This window comes from Megalopta genalis, chromosome 13 (genome assembly GCF_051020955.1).
Source record: "Megalopta genalis isolate 19385.01 chromosome 13, iyMegGena1_principal, whole genome shotgun sequence".
Classification (NCBI taxonomy): Eukaryota; Metazoa; Arthropoda; class Insecta; order Hymenoptera; family Halictidae; genus Megalopta; species Megalopta genalis.
This window is the reverse complement of record NC_135025.1, coordinates 7137220-7157449: the sequence shown is the minus strand read 5'-3', so window position 1 is coordinate 7157449 and position 20230 is coordinate 7137220. Positions and strand designations below refer to the sequence as shown.

At 38.3% G+C, this 20230-nt stretch overlaps 2 protein-coding genes across 2 annotated transcripts in view; one reads left to right on the top strand and one right to left on the bottom strand.

Moving 5' to 3' along the window:
- The window catches only part of CtBP (C-terminal binding protein), a 57380-nt gene that overhangs the window by 26605 nt on the left and 10545 nt on the right, over positions 1-20230 (top strand). The window lies entirely within an intron of this gene.
- LOC117224335 (uncharacterized) lies at positions 388-15524 on the bottom strand. Its single transcript, XM_033477178.2, has 7 exons — positions 14434-15524; positions 10228-10412; positions 8040-8367; positions 5969-6241; positions 4619-4954; positions 3490-3657; positions 388-1262 (listed from the first exon to the last, which is right to left on the bottom strand). Exons 2-7 carry the CDS (start codon positions 10289-10291, stop codon positions 1097-1099), a joined length of 1335 nt encoding a protein of 444 aa, XP_033333069.1. The 5' UTR covers positions 10292-10412; positions 14434-15524; the 3' UTR covers positions 388-1096.

The following is a 20230-nucleotide window of genomic DNA, read 5'->3' as shown; positions in this document are numbered from 1 at the left end:
AAAAAAACAAAGTAAACACACGTGGGTCCTGATGCTGTGGGAATTACAACAACACTACAACAAACAAACAAACAAACAAACAAACAAAAAGATAAAGTGAAAGAAAAGAAAACTCACACATATTCATTCATCTGTTTTTTAATCAGTTGTTCTCATACGAATATTATATATATTATATATTACATATATATAGAATATATAGTGTATATTCTATATATATATTTATATATATAGAGAGAGAAAGAGAGAGAGAGAGAATCGTTTTTTTTAATGAAAATGGCGCCAAAACACCTTCATTTTACAATTACAAAGAAAAAGGAAAAAAAAAAGAGAGAGAAAAGAAGTAACCTGACAAAGAAATGCCACATAATGAAAAATTGAAGGTGGTAAAAACAGCAACATTAATATTATAATTAATAATTATAATAAATACAATATTTGTACAATAATCAACGGTGCTGTGGTAGATGCTGTAGGACTAAAACTGCGATTCCCTGTTCACCCATCCTGACCTGTGCCCGAAATATCGTTTTCGCTAGCGAATAAAAACCGACAGTCCGGAGGAAAAAAAAAACACGAATGTTCACACCACGATTCCTTTGACATACAAGTAGGAACGATCTGTGTTGACACGTTTCGCATCGTTTATTTTTTTTCTTTCCGAAGAGACGAGTACAACGAGTTTCCACTACGAATACAGCACGTAATGCGATTATTATTATTATTATTATTATTATCATTAGCATTATCATCATTATTATTATTATTATTATTACTATTATCATCATTATTATTATTATTATCATCGTCAATGGTTTTATATATCGGTTTAAAAAAATATTCAAATGTAAGCCCTTAAATAACAGAAGCGCTTGTTCGCGCCCGAGAACGTCCTTTTTGTTTCGTGTTTCGAGAGATCAGTCAGGTGACGACGGACAACAACCCCCTACGAGCATCGACTGTCGCAGTTTTTCGTTTACTTGGTTTCTCTTTTACTTTACATTCGTTCCGGTAAGCTCGGGCCAAGTTGAATCACAGGTATCCGACAACACCGTGGCAATATTCGATTGTCGTCAATGATCGAGAGCGAGCTGTGTCACGTTAGGGAGCCCCCGTGGACTCGCATGTGCCTGTTCAGATTGCCGCTTTGGCTGAACCTCAGCAGGCACAGCTTGCACTGGTACGGTTTTTCCCCGGAGTGAATGCGGAGGTGCTTCGTTAACGTCGAGCTGTCCGAGAACGCCTTCTTGCAGAACCTACACCTGGAAACAGCAGCGAGTTCTCGATTGAAATGGAAATCCAACTATGAGAACGGCGCACTTAACACTTCATCTACCGTTAATTACTCATAAATCAAAGTTAAAGAATTTGGAACTCGATGAGACTTCGTAATGTCCCATAAATCCATTTCCATAGCGTCAAATTCTCTTAAAACTGTTTTAAAGAATTTTTTGTTCTACATAAAGAAGTCAGCGGCATTAATTATTATCAATAATTAGGTATTTGAAGTGTTAACGAGCGCGCAGAGGCTTTTTACTGTCTTTGGGACAGTGTTTACCGAATTTACAACCATCTCGTATCTCTTTCTAAAGTTTTGTCTCGTTAGCTGAAGATTGCATTTATTTTCATACAATCGAGTCGTTGGAAATATTCAATTTACGGTTGATAAAGTGTTAATGAATTGTTTTCTACAGTTACAAATGTTCTAGTCCATGGGGTAAACGCTGATTTCGAGGTATCTTTACAAAAAACAAAGGGGGCTTTAAATATTTCAATGTTAGCGCAATTTTTTGCGATATTTTTCACTAGTTAATATTATTTGTATTCGTTCAGTATTGATTTTGAAATTTATTGTCGATAAAGTTTTAGTTCAAATTAGATCTATGGAGCAGAATTTTGATTATCCGGCATTCTCGGAATCGAGATATTGTCGAGAACTCAAATATGCTGGATAATTGTATATCTATTTTCTTCTTATAGACATTCGATTAAAATATGGTGATTTAGGAGTTGAAAGAATAATTTGAGGACACACAAATGTCCAAAGGAATTTCTTTTACATCCAATATAAAGAAAATTGAATATTTGTTATTGGTGATTCTTGTTGAATTAGACATAAGGAGAATACATTTGTGGAAAGTAGCATGAAATCTGTCAATTTAGGGGTCAAAAAATATTCTGAGAGTACAAAAATATCCAGAAGACTTTTTTGCAATAGTGTCATGTCAGAAAAAGATCATTTACTATCAGAGAATAGAGAAAAGATGACGCCCGTTACTTTTGTTCTACGATACAGTTTAAAATTTAGCTCGAATTAACTGCGTAATTTAAAATGGCGCATCTTGTGGCGAAATTTGGAAGCTCAGTTCAGGGATCCGTACAGCTCCAAAGCATGCAGTGGCAAAATGCTCAAACTGTTATCCAAAATTCACTGTTGGTAATTTGTTGAGTAGTTTCAGTGTTTCTCCGTTACATCCGATGGCGCTGTTCTCAGATTCGTGTGGAACATCGTGGTGGCGCAGTCTATGTCAGAATGGTGGATCTTTAGAATTATCATCTGTGAATAACACGGCGAACAGTTTCAGCGATTTGCCACTATGACTAATTATGCTATTTTGAGATTTTCATGGGTTTAACAGAGTGGCGCCCCTATTATTAACATCTGTAGATGATTATAGTGGAACATTTAGAGCGTTTTGTCAATACAATTCTCCCCGTTTTGTCCTTCAGCTTGTAAACAAGAATAGATAATTTGGGAAGAGAAGTACGATTATTCTAGTTTTTAAGCCGATATTTCTAAGTTTTTGTAGCCGCCGATTGTCAACAACTATAAAAACGACGAGCCGCGAGGCTCGAATAATCGTATCTTTTCTCCCCAAATTATCTATTTTTGTTTACAAGCTGAAGGACAAATGGGGAGAATTTATTGTACTGGCAAAACGCTCCAAATGTTCACTATAATCACCTGTTTCCAAATTGTCCGTTTTTGTTCATAAGTTGAGGGACGATTTGTTTTTAAAATTTTAAGATCATCTGCCCTCTATATTTGCAATAATAAATAAACTTTTATTGCGTGTTATAGACGCAGGAGATTCTTCAGAACATTTCTGAACCCTCAAAATATTTGCTTAACCTTCACATTGCCAGATTTCATGCTGTTTTCAGCACACATATTCTCTATACGACAAAAATTGTTTATAAATGAGCCGTTTATTTTGAAAGTGGCATAAGTCGCTTTTTCAAAAAAATCGAGTTAATGGTAACACTAATTACAATTGAACGGTATCTTTTCATTAAAAAAGAAAAAAGAAAAAAGTGACTTATGCCACTTTCAAAATAAACGGCTCAAATGTAACAAGTACCCAAGTTTCACTATGTTTGCAACAATAACTCCGGAGCATTTCTATACCGTAGCCAAAGGGCAGGAATGATTTCAGCAATGATTATTAAAACGGTTTCAGTTTTGCAATGAGATAAGTAATAAATTACCTGTACGGACGCTCTCCTGAATGCGTTCTCATATGCGTAGTCACGGAACTGCTTTGAGAAAATCTTCGGTCACACACCGGACAACGGAATGGTTTTTCTCCGGAATGAGTTCTCGCGTGAGCTGTTAGGTTCGCCGCTTGACTAAATGCTTTCGAACACGCGTGACACCTTCAACAAAATAGTTTTCAATTTTTACTAGTTAATAGTTAATAGTTTACAATTTCTACTTTATACAGACACATTTGAATTTGGATCGTATATGATTAAGATTAATTATTAACCCCTTGCCCTATTTTGACGAGCTTGACTTGTTGACTAACACGTTCAGTATAACTATTATTCCTTTTCTTAAGTCTGTTTTAAATTTCTTAATTCAGACATTAACTATAACTAGACTGCGGATTGATTGCAAGGTACAGGAGCTCGATAAACATTTACTTTCTTTCTTAATTAATTTACCGCGTGAAAAGTAATTCAACAGTATCCTTGAATTCTTTTGACGTTTTACTGTCTCACATTCGATGTATTCATTTTTCCTGTCTGGTGACTCCGAGACACCACTAAAAATTGTTATATCACGTTACAAAATAATTTTTACAGTATCAACTTTGTTTATACTTTAAAAAACTGTTGAAAGTGTAACTGTTGTATGAGTCACAAAACTCAATATCATTAACTTTATAGTTATCGCACAAGATATATATTAAATTCTTTTATTCAAAACTGAACAAACTAAAAGAATAATCACATTTTTCTAATAAAAAAATAAACAGAATAAAAGAATTTGATCTTACGCGATAAATATAAAGTTAAAAAACGAATCGAAGGCACAGCAATTGGTCACCCTATAGTAACCGGCTCCACTACCCTAATTCATATTATATTATATTATATATAATATTTTAATATATTATATTATATATAATATTATAATATTATATTATTATATTATATATAATATTTTAATATATTATATTATATATAATATTATAATATTATATTATTATATATTAATTCATAAAATCGTATGCCAGAAAAACTGTTTAAAACGGCTTCGATCGCAAAGATGACTTTCCCCATAAAATCATAAAATCCTCGGCCGTTTGATTCAATCACCATGGCGACTAACCTAAACGGTTTTTCACCGGAGTGCGTTCTGAGATGCGTCTTGAGGGTGCTGGGCCGTGCATACGATTTTCCGCATATTCTGCACAGGTTAGGCCTGCCATTGTCATCGGTGGTGACCGGGTTCCCGGAAGCGCCTATGCATAGCGCATGCTCGCTAGACAATTGCAGCCTCGAATGGCCGTGCGACGGGGGATGAGAATGAGGATGGGTGCTGGTGCCGATCAGGCTATTGGCCGGGGGTTGATTCACCCTCGTCTGTTGCTCCACCGGATTATACTGCTGGGCGGGACTTAGCAGGGGCTCCACGCCCCATGCCGACGAATAGCTCTGCTCGTACCTGCACGCAGACAACCATTGAATAACTCTGCTCTCGCAACTCCCCCGCCGAGGGTTGCGCACCCCTCGACAGAGGAAAATGGCGATTCATTGTGTCGGCTACGAGGGAGCCTGCGCTGCCTTTTCTAATTAATAGACCGACGGATCTGCTGTACGCGAAATCAAGTTTCCGCGTGGAAAACCTTCTCTTTTTTCCGATTTTAATTGGTTACAGTAATTCTTTTTAGCTGATGCTCGTGTTAATAATTCTTTTTTAATTTTCACGGATGATCTAAGCTAAATGCAGTCTAATCATTAGACGGATCCGCAGTCTAATTACTGCGGATCTTCGTGCAAAGCGACTCAATTCGAAAGAACGGAAGCTAAATAAATATGTGTTTCCTCTTTAAATCGTTTCAATCGATTGAAAATAATGTAACAATATTCTAAAATTCTTCCGATGTATTCGCTGTTCTTTATTATTATTTTTTTATTATTTTCCTATATTATTCTTCATTATTATTGATAATAATGTACTAGATTAGAAACGATTCAAACGGAAAACAACTTTTTACCGGATTCCTATTTCTTACAATTGAATTTGAGTAGACTAACAGTGCTGTAAATTACATTCTTCTCATTGCGAGAAACAAGGAGTGTTCTCGTTTACCAACATCTGTATTATTTACACAGAAAATTTATTGTTAAGATAATCTCGAGTTACGTTAATTTACTTTATAATTTATTTCACTCGTCTTTCCAACGTTTCTCGACAAGATTACATTTTAAGGCGTAAGTCAACATTTCCGAAACTTTGACACACGCCACTGTGATTCTAATCCATTCGATCGTTGCGGAAACTCTTAATTTCGCAGAAAGATAAAGAAAGAAAGATCAAATTTCCTTATAAACGCGACGATTTCCGACCGCGACAGAAAGCGCGAGCGCGACAAAGCTACCGGAACGTGATCAAACATCTGTTTTGGATAGCTGAGAAATACCGAGGCGAGAACGCGTACACGAAAGTCATACTCACCCGGAGTGCATGTTCATGTTCATCGTCATATTCATGGAAACGTTCACCGACATGGCCGGCGTGGACGCGTAATGCGTGGGCGGCACGGGCGGACCGAGATTTTGCGTGTAATCCTGCGAGTAATGATGACTCGATCCTCCCGTCGAGTAGTAGCCTCCCGTAGGACTTCCGGGATGGACCACCGCATGTTTTAGAGATAGCAGGACATCCGCGACACCTTCGCCGTTCGCGTTGCCCGTTCTTGGCGCGCACTCGCCGCGGGTACAACTCCAGCTGCAAGGACACTTGAAAATTACATCGAATACGGCGTCGATCGTGCGATCTCTTCAGAGTTTTCACACCATTTTTTCCGGCAGCCGGGTTATTTGCGAACGGATTTATTATTTTAGTATCATAATTCTCGTTCGTTTGAGAGAAACGATTTACCCTCTTTAATAACACGGTTCGCGTCTACTCGATCGAAATGATTTACTTTCTTTAATAACACGATTCTCGTCGGCTCGAACAAAAATGATTTGCATTTCTCCAGCGCTGAAACTGCGTCGCCTTTCTTTTCAGAAATAAAGTTAGCTTTCTCGATTCGATCTGTTAGATGAAGTTACAAAATTATAGCTTTAACATTTACTATTTTGGTAACATAATTCTTGCTCGATCATGCTTGCTTCATGCAATTTTTCTTGCTTCATGCATGCTGTTTTACAATACTAAAATTAACTTCCTTGTTCAAGTTCTTTAGACGAACGAAATTAGGTGCATTTTTAGCAATATCATTTCTTGTTCACTGCATCGAAAGGATTTACTATTTTCCATTATGAAAATAATCGTTTATCCTATTTTTCAATACTACAGCTTCCTTGTTCAATTCTTTCAGACGAATGAAGTTACATTTTCGGTAATGTAAGTGTCTTTTGCTTCGTCAAAATGATTCATTCTTTTTAGTACTAAAACAGTCATTTATCCTACCGTTTTACAACTAAAGCTATCTTTCATCGAATCAGAAAGCTTTGTGTTTACAGTAATGCCTGTTAAATAGAATCTATTCTTTTTCAATGCTTAAACCGTCTCTCTGATCTTTCATTATTACAGTTAGCAACAGCTTTGAAAAAAAAGAAGATTAGCGCCGTTTTCTCAATTAATATATCTACCATATTCTGAGTAAAAATAAGGTACATATTTAATCTTCTGGGTGTCTACAAACATAATATATTCTTTCTGAATAATTTCAGCCCAGAAATATGCACTGCTCTGCCCGAATACGTCTTCGTTTTCATTCAAGTAAAACCTGCTCTGAATTCTCTGTTATTTAGTTAGGAGCATGAGCGATCGCATAAAGTCGCTGCAGTAGCATTGGGCGTTCAAGTAGAAAGTCCGACTTTTAGTCAGACGGAAGCGCTTAAATTGCGCGAGACTTTATCCATTGTTTTTATGCAATATCATCAATGATGGATTATTCTAAACTCTATTCCAAGGGCTGTTAAAACTGAGTCGTTACTTGGTTAAAACTGCATCGTTGCTTATTTCAAACTGAATTGTTACTTATTCCTAACATAATAGTTATTCAGTTAAAACGGAATTGTGACTTAATTAATACGCACCGAATTGAGACAAAAATCTCTTTCACTCATTAAATCGACTATAGGAAACCTAATCTACTCATAAACTAACATAAAATATTTTTTAAAACATTTCAAGGTCGTCCGTTCGTTACTAAAGAAATAAGAACTGAACCAACCCCTTTTTACCGAGATTCCTATTCTGTCACATGATCGAACATTACTTCGAATATACAATTACATAATTGCACCTATTTTCAAACTTTCATTTATTCAGCATATCAGATATTCGTTTGGAAATGGTAACAGTGAACGCAAAATCGATCCCAGCGTTTCGATCCTTACGCAGGAAATCAAAATGCATAAACCGGTTCAAAGGTTGAATAATAATTAAACTGTTTCACATAAATTTTGTAAACGCGATGAGGTATATCGACTTAATTATTGAAGAACATACCGTCGGACAATTAGCCGCAGTGAAATTTTATTTGGGGCCCGAGGAGATCGTTCGCACTTACTTATAAGTCCCAGAACAAGGGCTGAAGAGGCCAGGCGGCAGAGGGTCTAAATCGAGAGGTGGCAACGGGAAGCCGGCCATGTCGTCGACCCAGAAGCTCGCCCCGAACTCGCTGACGACCTGGTTCTGTCCAGAATTCTGGATCTGTTGACTCTGATCGGCGCCAATATCGTCCGGGGAGCTTTGCAGGTCCTGCAGGCGAAGGGTGCCCTGGAGAGCACCTAAGTCCTCGTTTTGATTGTCCGTTAGAGTGTCCTCGCTGGACAACACCCCGAGAGGTCCTGTGCACAGGCCGGAAGGTATCGTGGCCTCGATACTTCCTACCGAACCTGTTCCATCGAACAAAAAAAGATAGATTAAACGAATTATTCGAATTTTTGCTGCATTCGTTTTTGAAGCTGCTTGCGAGATACGCTCTGAATTGACCGACGAATATTTCATGTTTCGGTTGTCATTAGAACAATTGTGTTGCGTCGCACGAGCCTATTGTAATAAATTATTAATTGTAATTAATATTAGCCAGTCATTCCGCCTTTGAACAATTCGCTGATGTTAGGACTTTGAACAGGAACAACGAGTGCAAGAGTGATTAAATGTTCGAAGTGTTAGAAAAGAGTTTGTAGAGAATTCTAATGGAAAGATAGGAAATTTAAACGGAGCTTTAACGAATCGCCCGGCTACAGAAACTAATTGAAAATTACGTTGTTATTAATCCGCCTCGGAAATGGCTGCACAAGAGTTTCCGACATGACAATTCATCCACATTCGATTTACACTTCGAACTCCACAAATTGAACTTCATTTCTAGCTTCGCGTTTTCAAAGAAACGATCCAATCGAAAGCCAATGAACAAACGAGGTTACGAGACAATTATTTTCGAAGTTTCATATCCACTGGACGGCGCACTAATCGAAGTTAAAATGAAAACGAACGCACTTGTCAATTATTTCTGTCCGTGGAACGTTGTACAGGAATCGAACGAACTTTTCGGACAATCCGATACATTTTGCGACACAGAGCGGATCAATTTTCACCCTGAAAATCGTACCAACCCCTTGACGCACAGATACTTCGTACGTATCATTTACGGAACTCTGTTGAACAATTTTGAAACTTGTTTTCACTCGATTATCGAAAGGAAATGTCATTCGATTCTCTGGCGATGGAAGCTCTTGTGCATGGAACACGGAACGTAATTGTAAATTTAATAATGTTTGCAACGTTTGAAACTGTTCTTCGTTGATTCGACGTGACACGGGAATGCTCTTTAAGGGGTTGAATAATACCAAGTGAATGTAATATAAATAATACCGAGTTGAAATGCTGCAAAGTTAACTGTTAACGACTAGAAACTTAAAGAGGTGAATAATTAAGGGTTAAACGTTTAATTCTCTGTCACGTTTACTGAAAAAGCAGCGATATTACCATTTACGGTACAGAATCGTTAATATTTCTACAAAATTCGAACAGAAAAATCTCTGTTCTGCAAGAACGTGGAGCCAATAAATATCGATCTCTATTTGCAAATTAACTCTGAATTCACAAAACTGAAATTTCGAAAAAACTGAATTTACCTCGCCGCGTGAAATGAAAACGGAATATCTCAGCGCAAGAGAAACTATAGAACAAAATAGTTTCGCAAACCGCGTTATAGCTAAAAATGCAATTGGATTAACCCTTTGCAGAACGATTTCTTTCGCAACTGTGTTCGATTAGCACTTCTCCTCGTCCATGATAATTTTCGCGATAGAACAAGACGACAGTTTTTTCGCTTCTTGTACGCCTTCGTTTACTCTCGTTCCTAGACTTTCATGACAGAAGAATCAAACGTTTCGATTATAGAAGAAGCGAATAATTATATCAGATTATTACAGATCGCGCACGAGATCTTGTTACAATGCGATGACTTGAAAAACCTGATAAACGAATCAAAATTCAAAGTTACACCGAGTCGCTCTGGCCAGAAAATCTTGGAAAAAAGAACCGAGGCATCCGCGAACAAACGGCAGCGAAGCATAAATTGTCGAACGATAAATAACGACTGAGAGAGAGAGAAAGAGAGAGAGAGAGAGGGACAACGTCCCCGTGGACAGCGTGAAAAGCGATCTATGGCGAAACAGTTGAAATTCCGTGGGCGCCACGTCAAGTGTTAGCGTAGTTTGTTCCAGTGACACACGATTGTGGCTCACCTGTGCCGAGGGTGTACGGCGGCTCGGTGGTGTTCACCGTGTGATGATTCTGCAGGAACTCCATCTCTGCGAAATTTCTGCTCGCAGCCGCCCTTAGAAACACCCCCTTCACCCCGCCTCCCTGGAAAATACGCGGACGGATTTCCTCCTCTCGTCGGAGATACGGTCCAGCCCCTCCGGTCGCCCTAGCAACCGCACATTGCTCCGTGAGTATCGCCAACTTTTCCGTCGATATATATCGCGCAATATTTTCGAATCAACCACCCCGCCGATTCGGAGTTCCATCACGAAGACAACCGCCGTGGAAAACTTTCGAGCAAATCCGTGCGAGGAACCGTTCTCGTTCGCCCTTTAGCCGCGACGAAAACGATCGTCGTGCTGCTGCATGCGAATCGTGACACACGAGAGTAATTTGTGACGATGTGCGGGTGATTGGGAGAGTCCTTGTAGAAAGTATACTGTGTGCGCGGTTATAGTTGAAGATTGATATTTTCGTTGGGATATGGTCCGCGTCGACGGGAGTCGACGTAAATGTAACGTTTCATGTGGAATTTCGTTTTCGAGGCCGAGGTAATTATATTTTGATTTTCTGTGAGCCACGATTACATTTTGACTGTCTGCAAGTGACAATTGTTGTAAATTTTCTCTAATTGACGCTCGGATTACATATAAATATGGACAGTTTGGGAAGGGGAGACGCGATTATTCGAGCTTCCTTTTCTGAAATTGTCTGTTTTTGTTTCCAAGCTGAGGGTTAATTAGAGAGAATTCACTGCATATTTTGACTCTACATAAGAGACAATTATATTTTGACTCTCTGTAAGTGACAATTATATTTTGACTCTTTGTAAGTGACAGTTTCATTTTGACTATCTTTAAATGAACATTATATCATATTAAATGAACACAATTTACTGCATATTTTGACTCTCTATAAGAGACAATTATATTTTGACTCTCTGTAAGTGACGATTATATTTTGACTCTCTGTAAGTGACGATTATATTTTGACTCTCTGTAAGTGACAATTATATTTTGATCTTCTGCAAGCGACGATCATGTTCCAACTCTCTATAAGCGGCAGTTTCATTTTGACTATCTTTAAATGAACATTATATCATATTAAATGAACACAATTTACTGCATATTTTGACACTCTGTAAGAGACAATTATATTTTGACTCTCTGTAAGAGACAATTATATTTTGACTCTCTGTAAGTGACAATTATATTTTGACTCTTTGTAAGCGACAATTATATTTTGACTCTCTGTAAACGACGATCACGTTTCAACTCTCCATAAGCCACAATTTATTTCGACTATCTATAAGTGAACATTATATTTTGACTCTCTATAAGCAACAATTATATTACGACTTCGTACGTGACGATTTGTAAGCAACAATTATATCCGGGCTCCCTCTGAGCAACTGTTATATTTTTCCCGTCTATAAGGGATGATTTTACTTCTACTCTCTGTAAGCACTAATCACGTTTTGCCTCTCTACAAGCAATTATATTTAATACAATTATATTATTATTATATATAATACAATTATATTTTGACTCTCCCAAAAGCGACGATTATATTAAATCGTTTGCAAATTTCTACGACCGATCATTTGACTTTCGTTCGCGTAAAAAAGTTAGCACAGTATTTTCTACAAACAGGACACCGTTTCCCATACATTTTCTACTGTGTCAACGCATAAAAGACATGCACTTTTATAGCCTGCTCGGTTTATTGCATTTAGCTGTTGCAGAAAACAGAGAAACGTGTTAATAAGTCGAAAGGAAGGCGGAACGTTTTTGTGCCATCGGCATTAAGATAGTCGGTAATTTTGACAGCGTTTTCTACAAGGAGCCTTCGATTCTTGTTTAGACTTAATGACGCGGTTAATACCGTAAAAAAAAGGATAATGAGAAAGAAACCGGATTCTGTTAGTTTGCTTGCGGTATCAGATAAAGCCTGGTGGCTTTGCAGGTTAGTTCTCTATGCCGTTGTGTTGCACAACTTATATAAAAGCCTGTTAATTTTTATTGAGCTGCGAATGTCTTGACGTGAGCTGCGTACAATTTGGCTGAAGAACGATCGCTTTGCATTCAAAATGCATGGAAAACGAAGGGGATTTGGAAAAATTGTACTAATCGGCGAACCTAACGACTTCCATTTCTTTATGCGTTAATACGGCAGTATTTTGTGATGTTTTAAATGCTTTGAGATTTTTTCATTAACTTCTTTCTTCATTATTCATTGGGATTTTTTGTTTATTAAGTGCATCATGCGTCGGTGCTAAAATATTGCTCTTTGAAGTCCGATTTTATGTTTGAAATAAGAAGAAGTTACAGAGAATAAATTCGTTGAAGCATTTTGAATATCGAGGGGCATTTGAAATGTCTCTGCGACTGATTTGATTTTTTTAAATCATTGCCGCACGATTATAATTATATATAATTATTTATATTATTATATATATAATATATAATTATATATAATTATTTATATTATTATATATAATTATATATAATTATTTATATTATTATATATAATTATATATATAATATATAATTATATATATATATATATATATAATCAAGTGTCGCACGATTACAATTATATTGAATTGCACACAGCGCACGTTGGAATATTCGCAGCTTCGTAGAATTCGGCAGACTAATACAGTAATTTCTCTCTAATTCGCGCTCAGATTGCGCACAAAAATGGAGAATTTCGGAAGAGAAGATACGATTATTCGAGCCTTGCATCACGCTTCCATAATTGTTGAAATTAAAAACGAGATCCAAGGCTCCAATAATCGTGTCTCCTCTCCCCAAATCGTCCATTTCAATTTACAAGCCGAAAGAAAATTGGGGAGAATTAATTATAACAAATAAAACATTCGATACGTCGACAACTAGTAGAAAAACTAAGCGCGTTATGTCTTTTCCACATTTCAACGAACATGTCGCATCTTTCAATAGCCAAAGAGTTAATATTCCCAACAAGGATTTGCTAATTTAATATTAATATTTCGATGCTACAACGATTGTCTTCTGCTTGCAAAAATGCTGGTGAACATTTTTGCAAATAATTTCAAAGAACTTCTTACCGCGTTCGACGGAGTAGCGGATTCTACGTGTGGGTGCGCGAAATGCGTGTCAAACCGTGAATTTTAAACGATCTCGACGTGTTCAACAAATCTCGCATAGTTCGAACAGATTTCGAATCAATTTCTGCATTCGTTGGATGAACTTTTGATGAACATAAACCTGCGCAATATTTTGCAACGCGAATGTTAAATGTAACAGAAATAATAATACGCGAGGTCTTAGATTTCTTAGCGTAGAATCGGTGGCGATCAATGTGTCTGGTTATGTTCAGTTCAATGAGAAGCTTACATCATTAGATACTTATTAAGCCATACGTTTTATACATCGATTTAATCAATAGAGCAAACAGAACCGGCTTAACAGTAATGGAATTAGGATCCGATGACGTAAGTTTACGTCAACAAGATTTCCAAACTTATTTGATCACTGTACGTTCCATGAAACGAGACTTGCTAAAATCGTTTTCTATAATCGGTAGGCCGCGGATTTTATAACGTTTATGGCAACAAATTGGTGATAAAATGAAACGTAAGCTGAGAGTGCCGATTTGTTAATTGAGATTAAGTTCAGACTTATTATAATTATTTCAGAGAGAAACGAAATTGCAATTTCTTCCTGCGTCTGGCTATGCCGACAATTTTGATTATTATTATTATTATTATTATTATTATTATTGTTTTATTATTATATCCGTAGTCTAATAATCAGCAACAATGTTCTCATTGAATTTCAATTTAAGGGACACTGCGTCCGCGTTCTCGACTCTCGACTTGATCAAAAGAGTCGTTAAACATCTTGAAAATCATTACGTTTCTCTCGATAAATAATCCGAAAGCATAAACGTTTTCATTTCATCCGCAAAATCAGCGGCGAATCGTCTCGAAAATCAGCGAAATCTACGAAACATTTATCACCGCTGTTTTCCATCGACCAATTAGTATTTTTCTTCTAACGAATAAAAAACGAATCGTCGCGATTCGTGTTCGTCGAGTTCCCGTCGAGATGACAAAAAAATCAGCGAGCCTCATGAATGACTCTTATGAATGACTGAAAGGAAAATGCACGCGTGCATATGGACCGAGCGTATGGAAGTACCTTTATGGCTTGGAAGACCTGCCGGTTTCCTCTAAAGGCTTCTGCAGAAAATCTGCCAGATATTTTCATTCATAGCCTGAAAACCACGCGCATCTTCCACGTGATTCGGTCGCTCGAGCCGCGGAGAATCATCCGCGGCGAATTCGAGCCGGCTTTGTATCGCCGAACAAGTTCCGGTCACCCCGCGGGACGATAGAACAACGAATTACGCGGCACCTACGACGGCCTGCGGGATCACAAAGGAAAAGTGCCACGCGAATCCGTGAAACCTTTCTTCTTCTTTTTTTTATCCTCACTCCACTAGAGCCTTACTTTCCAGTCTACACTGTAAGCAACATCCTCGTCACATAGTCTTCAGAGCAGCTCCATCGCGCTCTTCTTCCTGTTCTTGTACAAGTTCCTCATCTTCCTCTCGGACATGTCCGAACCCACTTGCTGAAGACCTCTGCCTGAGAACATCTCGTCCCCTCACATCTTCAGCTGCACCAAAGACCGCACTTGCACTTCCCGGGAACACTAACTGTCGTCGCACTGCTACGAAATACCCCTCGCGACGAATCCTTTTGATCTCGTCGATTCGAAGCGTTCACTTCGTCGACGAGCAGTTTTACTCGATCCTTCAGTCCGTCGACGAATCCTTGAGCCCGTTGATCGGCCCTCGAGCTTCCCGATGGATCGTTGATCTTTTTAACGAGTCCATGATCTTGTCGATCGTTCCTTTTGTCGACGGATCCTTTATTCTGGATCCTTGAGTTTGCTGATAAATCCTTGAGTTTGTTAGCGAATTCGCGATCTTTTCGGCGAGTCCTTCCTTCCCGAACCCTTTTGAGTTCGTTGACGAATCCTTTATCTCGTTGATGTGTTCACGATTTCGTCGGTGAATCCTTTATCTCGTCGAGTCCTCCGGAAAGTTGAGTTGCCCGCGACGTCGACGACGAAGTGTTTCGCGTTAATTCCGAGGTGACAACAAGAAATCTCGAAGGGACAGTGTGCCGCGTGCTGCTGCCATGCTGGCAAGATGCCCTGTCAATGTGTCTTGGCTAACTAGAGATCTACCACCTACTATCACCCACTCTCACCCCTTACACACTGACTACGTGCCATCCGACCCCACTCCACCATAGGGCCGGCCTCTTCTTCGTTCTCTTTTCTCCTCTCCCTCGGTCGGCCTCGTTCCACGTGTGCACCGTCCTCTTCTTCCACGTGCGTACCCCTACCCCAATGTATTATAAACCTTCTCCGCAAGCCTCCTCGGCAAGGTGTTCGCCGCAGAGATTCGCGAGCCTTTTGCATTTTCCCTTCTCCCGCCCTCCAAAGAGATCGACGATCGTATCCTGTGCAACCGCGATCTTCGTTTCTGCGACCAAGGGAAAAATTTCGATTAAATGCGGGAAATTCTACCCCAATTTTGTTAAGAGAAGAATGGACGATTTGGGAAGTGCCTCGCGGCTCGTTTTTATAGTCGCCTTCTCTTCCCAAATTGTCCATTTTTCTTTTAACAAGCTGAACGAAAATTGGGGAGAATTTCCTGCATTTCATCGACCCTTGTCGCAGAAATGAAGATCGCAGTTGCAGTGAACGATTGTCGATCTCTTTGGAGGGCAAAATGCAAAATGCAAAAGGCTCGCGAATCTCTGCGGCGAACGAAAAATGGACGATTTGGGAAGAGCCTCGCGGCTCATTTTTATAGTCGTTCTCTTCCCGAATTGTCCATTTTTCTTTTAACAAGCTGAACGAAAATTGGGGAGAATTTCCTGCATTTCATCGACCCTTGTCGCAGAAATGAAGATCGCAGTTGCAGGAAAGGATTGTCGAACTCTCTTTGGAGGGCAAAATGCAAAATGCAAAAGGCTCGCGAATCTCTGCGGCGAGCGAAAAATGGACGATTTGGGAAGAGCCTCGCGGCTCATTTTTATAGTCGTCTCCTCTTCCCGAATTGTCCATTTTTGTGTGTACGTTAAAGGAAAATTAGGAAAAATTATTTTACCGTATGTGACAGTCTTTTTCTTTATTAAATTTCGTAGAAACTTCTTCGAAGGGTTAGAACACTGATATTTTAGGAGAATTGCAGAAAGAAGTAGACGTTTCATTGATTTGAGTTTTCGTGATTTATTACAAACATTAGTTGTTGTTTATATTTTCCGAAATTTGGAAATTTAAGGTGAATAAAAGTCGTGGAAATACATTGGATTCAACTTTTTTGTATCTTCGACCATTTACGAGATATTTGGTTGAACGTTTATGGCCAGGCATTCTGCATAATTGAAGTCGTTTCAATTATTTTAATTGTATATATTTATATTATTTATATAATATTATATATAATATTAACTATATATATTTAAATATATTTTTATTATATGATGGAAAAAAGCAAAAAAGCGATACCGCGTATCCAGTTAAATAATTATATACATTTTATCCAGAGTATGTACACGTGCTGAAACAAAAGGGCACCAGGGAGAATTATGATCGTTGAACGCCAACAATATATACCAACAAATAAAATAAATATATAAATATATATAATAATATATATAATAAAATAATAATATATAGATATATATGAGTATTTTAAAATAATCGAAACGACTTCAATTATGCAGGATTCCCGTCCATAAATGTTTATATGATCTTTATCTATATTACACAGTTGGCTTATATATATTATAGCGACTTCATAATATTATAGCTGGTGCCAAAACGAATTTAATGCCCCACTGTGTTACAACTTCAAACCTCCCAATAACGCTAAAACAAATTTCGCCCCGACGAACGGCTTTCCAGCTCGTCGTGCGCCATGGAAGGGTTACCGAAATCGCACAGATCGCGGATTTCGCATAAGCACGCGCAGAGAGAGAAAGAGCGAGAGAGAGCGAGAGAGAAGCTATGAAATTCGGTATCATCCGATTCGGAAAAGGAAACTTCGAGCCTTCGGGGTTAGGAAGACGCAGCGAGGCGGCTCGAAGTTCGAGCGATATCCATGTCGACGAGCGTGTAAAACGCAAGACGTTGCGAGTACACGGGTTGCCCGACGTCGATGCCGACGACACGGGATACTAATCGTTCATTCGGCGATCGCTGATCGGTGATCGGGGGCCTCCTCCTTCGAGCCCGGTCTCTGCTACACCGATATCCCCGGGGTTCGTGAGCGGGACGACGGGGAAGTAGGATATTATTTTCTTCAGATACCATTACCACGCCGATCACGGTGGTCCTGCCTCGCAGACGAGTGGCCCCGATACCCTCGAGATCACTGGCTTGTAATGCCTTCCCTTTCGTGGATTATTGACCAGTGAACGGTGAGCCCGGCTGCGAAAGACCCTGACGCTACCTATTCCACTTGCCACCCCCGCCGACTTGTCCTCACCTCGACAGATCTTCCCTTCGACGTCGTCCTCGTCGTCCTCGTCGTCGTCGTTCTGGTGAACCCTGATATGCCCTTATCCCCGCGAATTGCTGCAGGGATACCGGGAAAGATCAGTCTTCGACGTTCGAATGCTGTTTCATCTCGAGTGTTGTGCGGCATTTTAACCCTTTGCGGTCGAAACGGTTTTCTCATTTCTACTTCAGGATCGGGGAGCTGGGTTAAAATATTTGAGAAAGTATTGGAAATGGTCAACGAAATGCTCTTGTTTTTGTGGAATTATATTTCAAGATTTATTTAACGTCGTAGGGATGAGTACTAAATGTTGTTATATGATGTTTTACTGTTGTTTATTTGTATAATGTTATTATATGAAAATTATTAGTTGATTTCCATGCCAGTACATCTGAAGATGCACTGGAAATAATTATTTCACGCAGCATTTCATGTGTCTGTTAATTATTTGAAATTCTGTTTGCTACGATTAATGCATAAATTATATAGATAAGTAATTATATGAAATATAATATAAGAAAGAATCTATCTATATAAAGAAAAATATAATAAAAAATCTATAAAGAAAAAATAAAGAAAATATCTATAATAAAGAAAAAATCTATCTATAGAGAAAGTATAAATTGTTTCGAAAAATGAGCTATTTCTTACATATATCTCTTAATAATTAATGAACGTAATTGGAAGATGCAACGTCTATTTGCTTTTCGCAATGTACGTGTCTCAAATAATACATTATTTGAAATGTAAACGCGAGTTTAACTATACAGTAATGTCTCCCTTACTGACGCTCAGACTGTCCACTAAAATGGATAATTTGGGAAGAGGAGATACGGTTATTCGAGCCTTGCGGCTCGTTTTTATAATTGTGGGCAATTTATAACTATAAAAATAAACCACAAGGCTCGAATAATCGTATCTCCTCTTCCCAAATTGTCCATTTATGTGCGCAATCTGGGCGTCAATTAGAGAGACATCACTGTTTTCAACAACTATATTCAACTATATTATACTATATTCAATTATATTATACTATATTCAATAACTATATTATACTATATTCAACTATATTCATCAATATTCAATAACTATATTCAAGCCCATTGAACCTAGCAGTGTCAACCCCACAGTAATCGGCACCGCCCCACCGTGCGCAACGAATTCGTGAAATTATTTCCTCTGTAAAATTTCTGCGAAACAAAATGTTTAATACATGGGAAAAATTGGAAACCCGGACAATTTTCGTGCGACACGAATTCGATGAACTCGCACTGTCATCGTTATACGGGTGTTTACCTTATTAATATCTTTTTAGCAGCAGAGCCGACTCGGATCAGAGTTTGGGATATGTTCCGCCGGACCACCCTTCCTCTTCGGCATCGAAGAATGTCGCAGGGAACTCCTCCGGGACCCGGAGTCCGGGTCGCTGGAAACGTTACAGTTCCGTGGAATTGCACGTTACAAGCGAAGGGCAGGAGAGGGCGGGGTCCGGTTTTCTACGGGGTCCTGCGTAAATACCATGGGCCCAATCGGCTGGAAGTGTAAGCCAATACCCAGGGTGTACACTCGGCGTGCTGCGAGCACTGCTCTTCTCTTCTATGCGACCCTCGCCCCTTCTCCTTCTCGTCTTTACACCCTCTCCCTTTACTGTTCCCTTCTCGTTCTCGTCGTTGCGCCCTCTCCCTTCATCGTTGCGCCGTGCCCCTCGCTCTTTCTCGCCCGTCTCTCCGGTGTCTAGTCCGCCAATCTTTATGCATTTGCATACGGTCGTGGACAAATGCAGTGGCGAAAAAGTATTCGTGCGCCCTTAAAAATGCAATAACTTTTTCAAAAGTGGACCAAATGATTTGGATTTGGTTTAGATGATAGAAGGAGAGTAGTTTATATTATACAATGACTATTTTTATTCAATTGAATATTTTTGATATTTTTTGATTCAACTTTCTAATTTCAGTTGACATTATTCTTAATTTTTGAACCAACTAAAATACATTGAATTTCTTTACTGTAACCATTTGTGACTATAGATTAAAAAAGACTATAGAAATTTAACAATTTCAATTCAATTTTATATTCAACAAATAAATACTCATTCGACTTATTGAGACAAAAATATATTCTAAGCAAAAAAAAATTCAATTTTCTGGAAATAAAAACTCACAATTTTATAATTCCTCAAAATCTAAGCCTCAAATTTACTATATTATTATTATTATATTATAATATTACTATATTATCATTATTATATTATAATATTATAATATTACTATATTATTATTACAATATTATAATATTACTATATTATTATTATAATATTATAATATTATAATATTACTACATTATTATTATATTATTATTACCCCTTTAACTATTATATATTAGGCAACACAAAATTAACGACACCCCCATATCTTC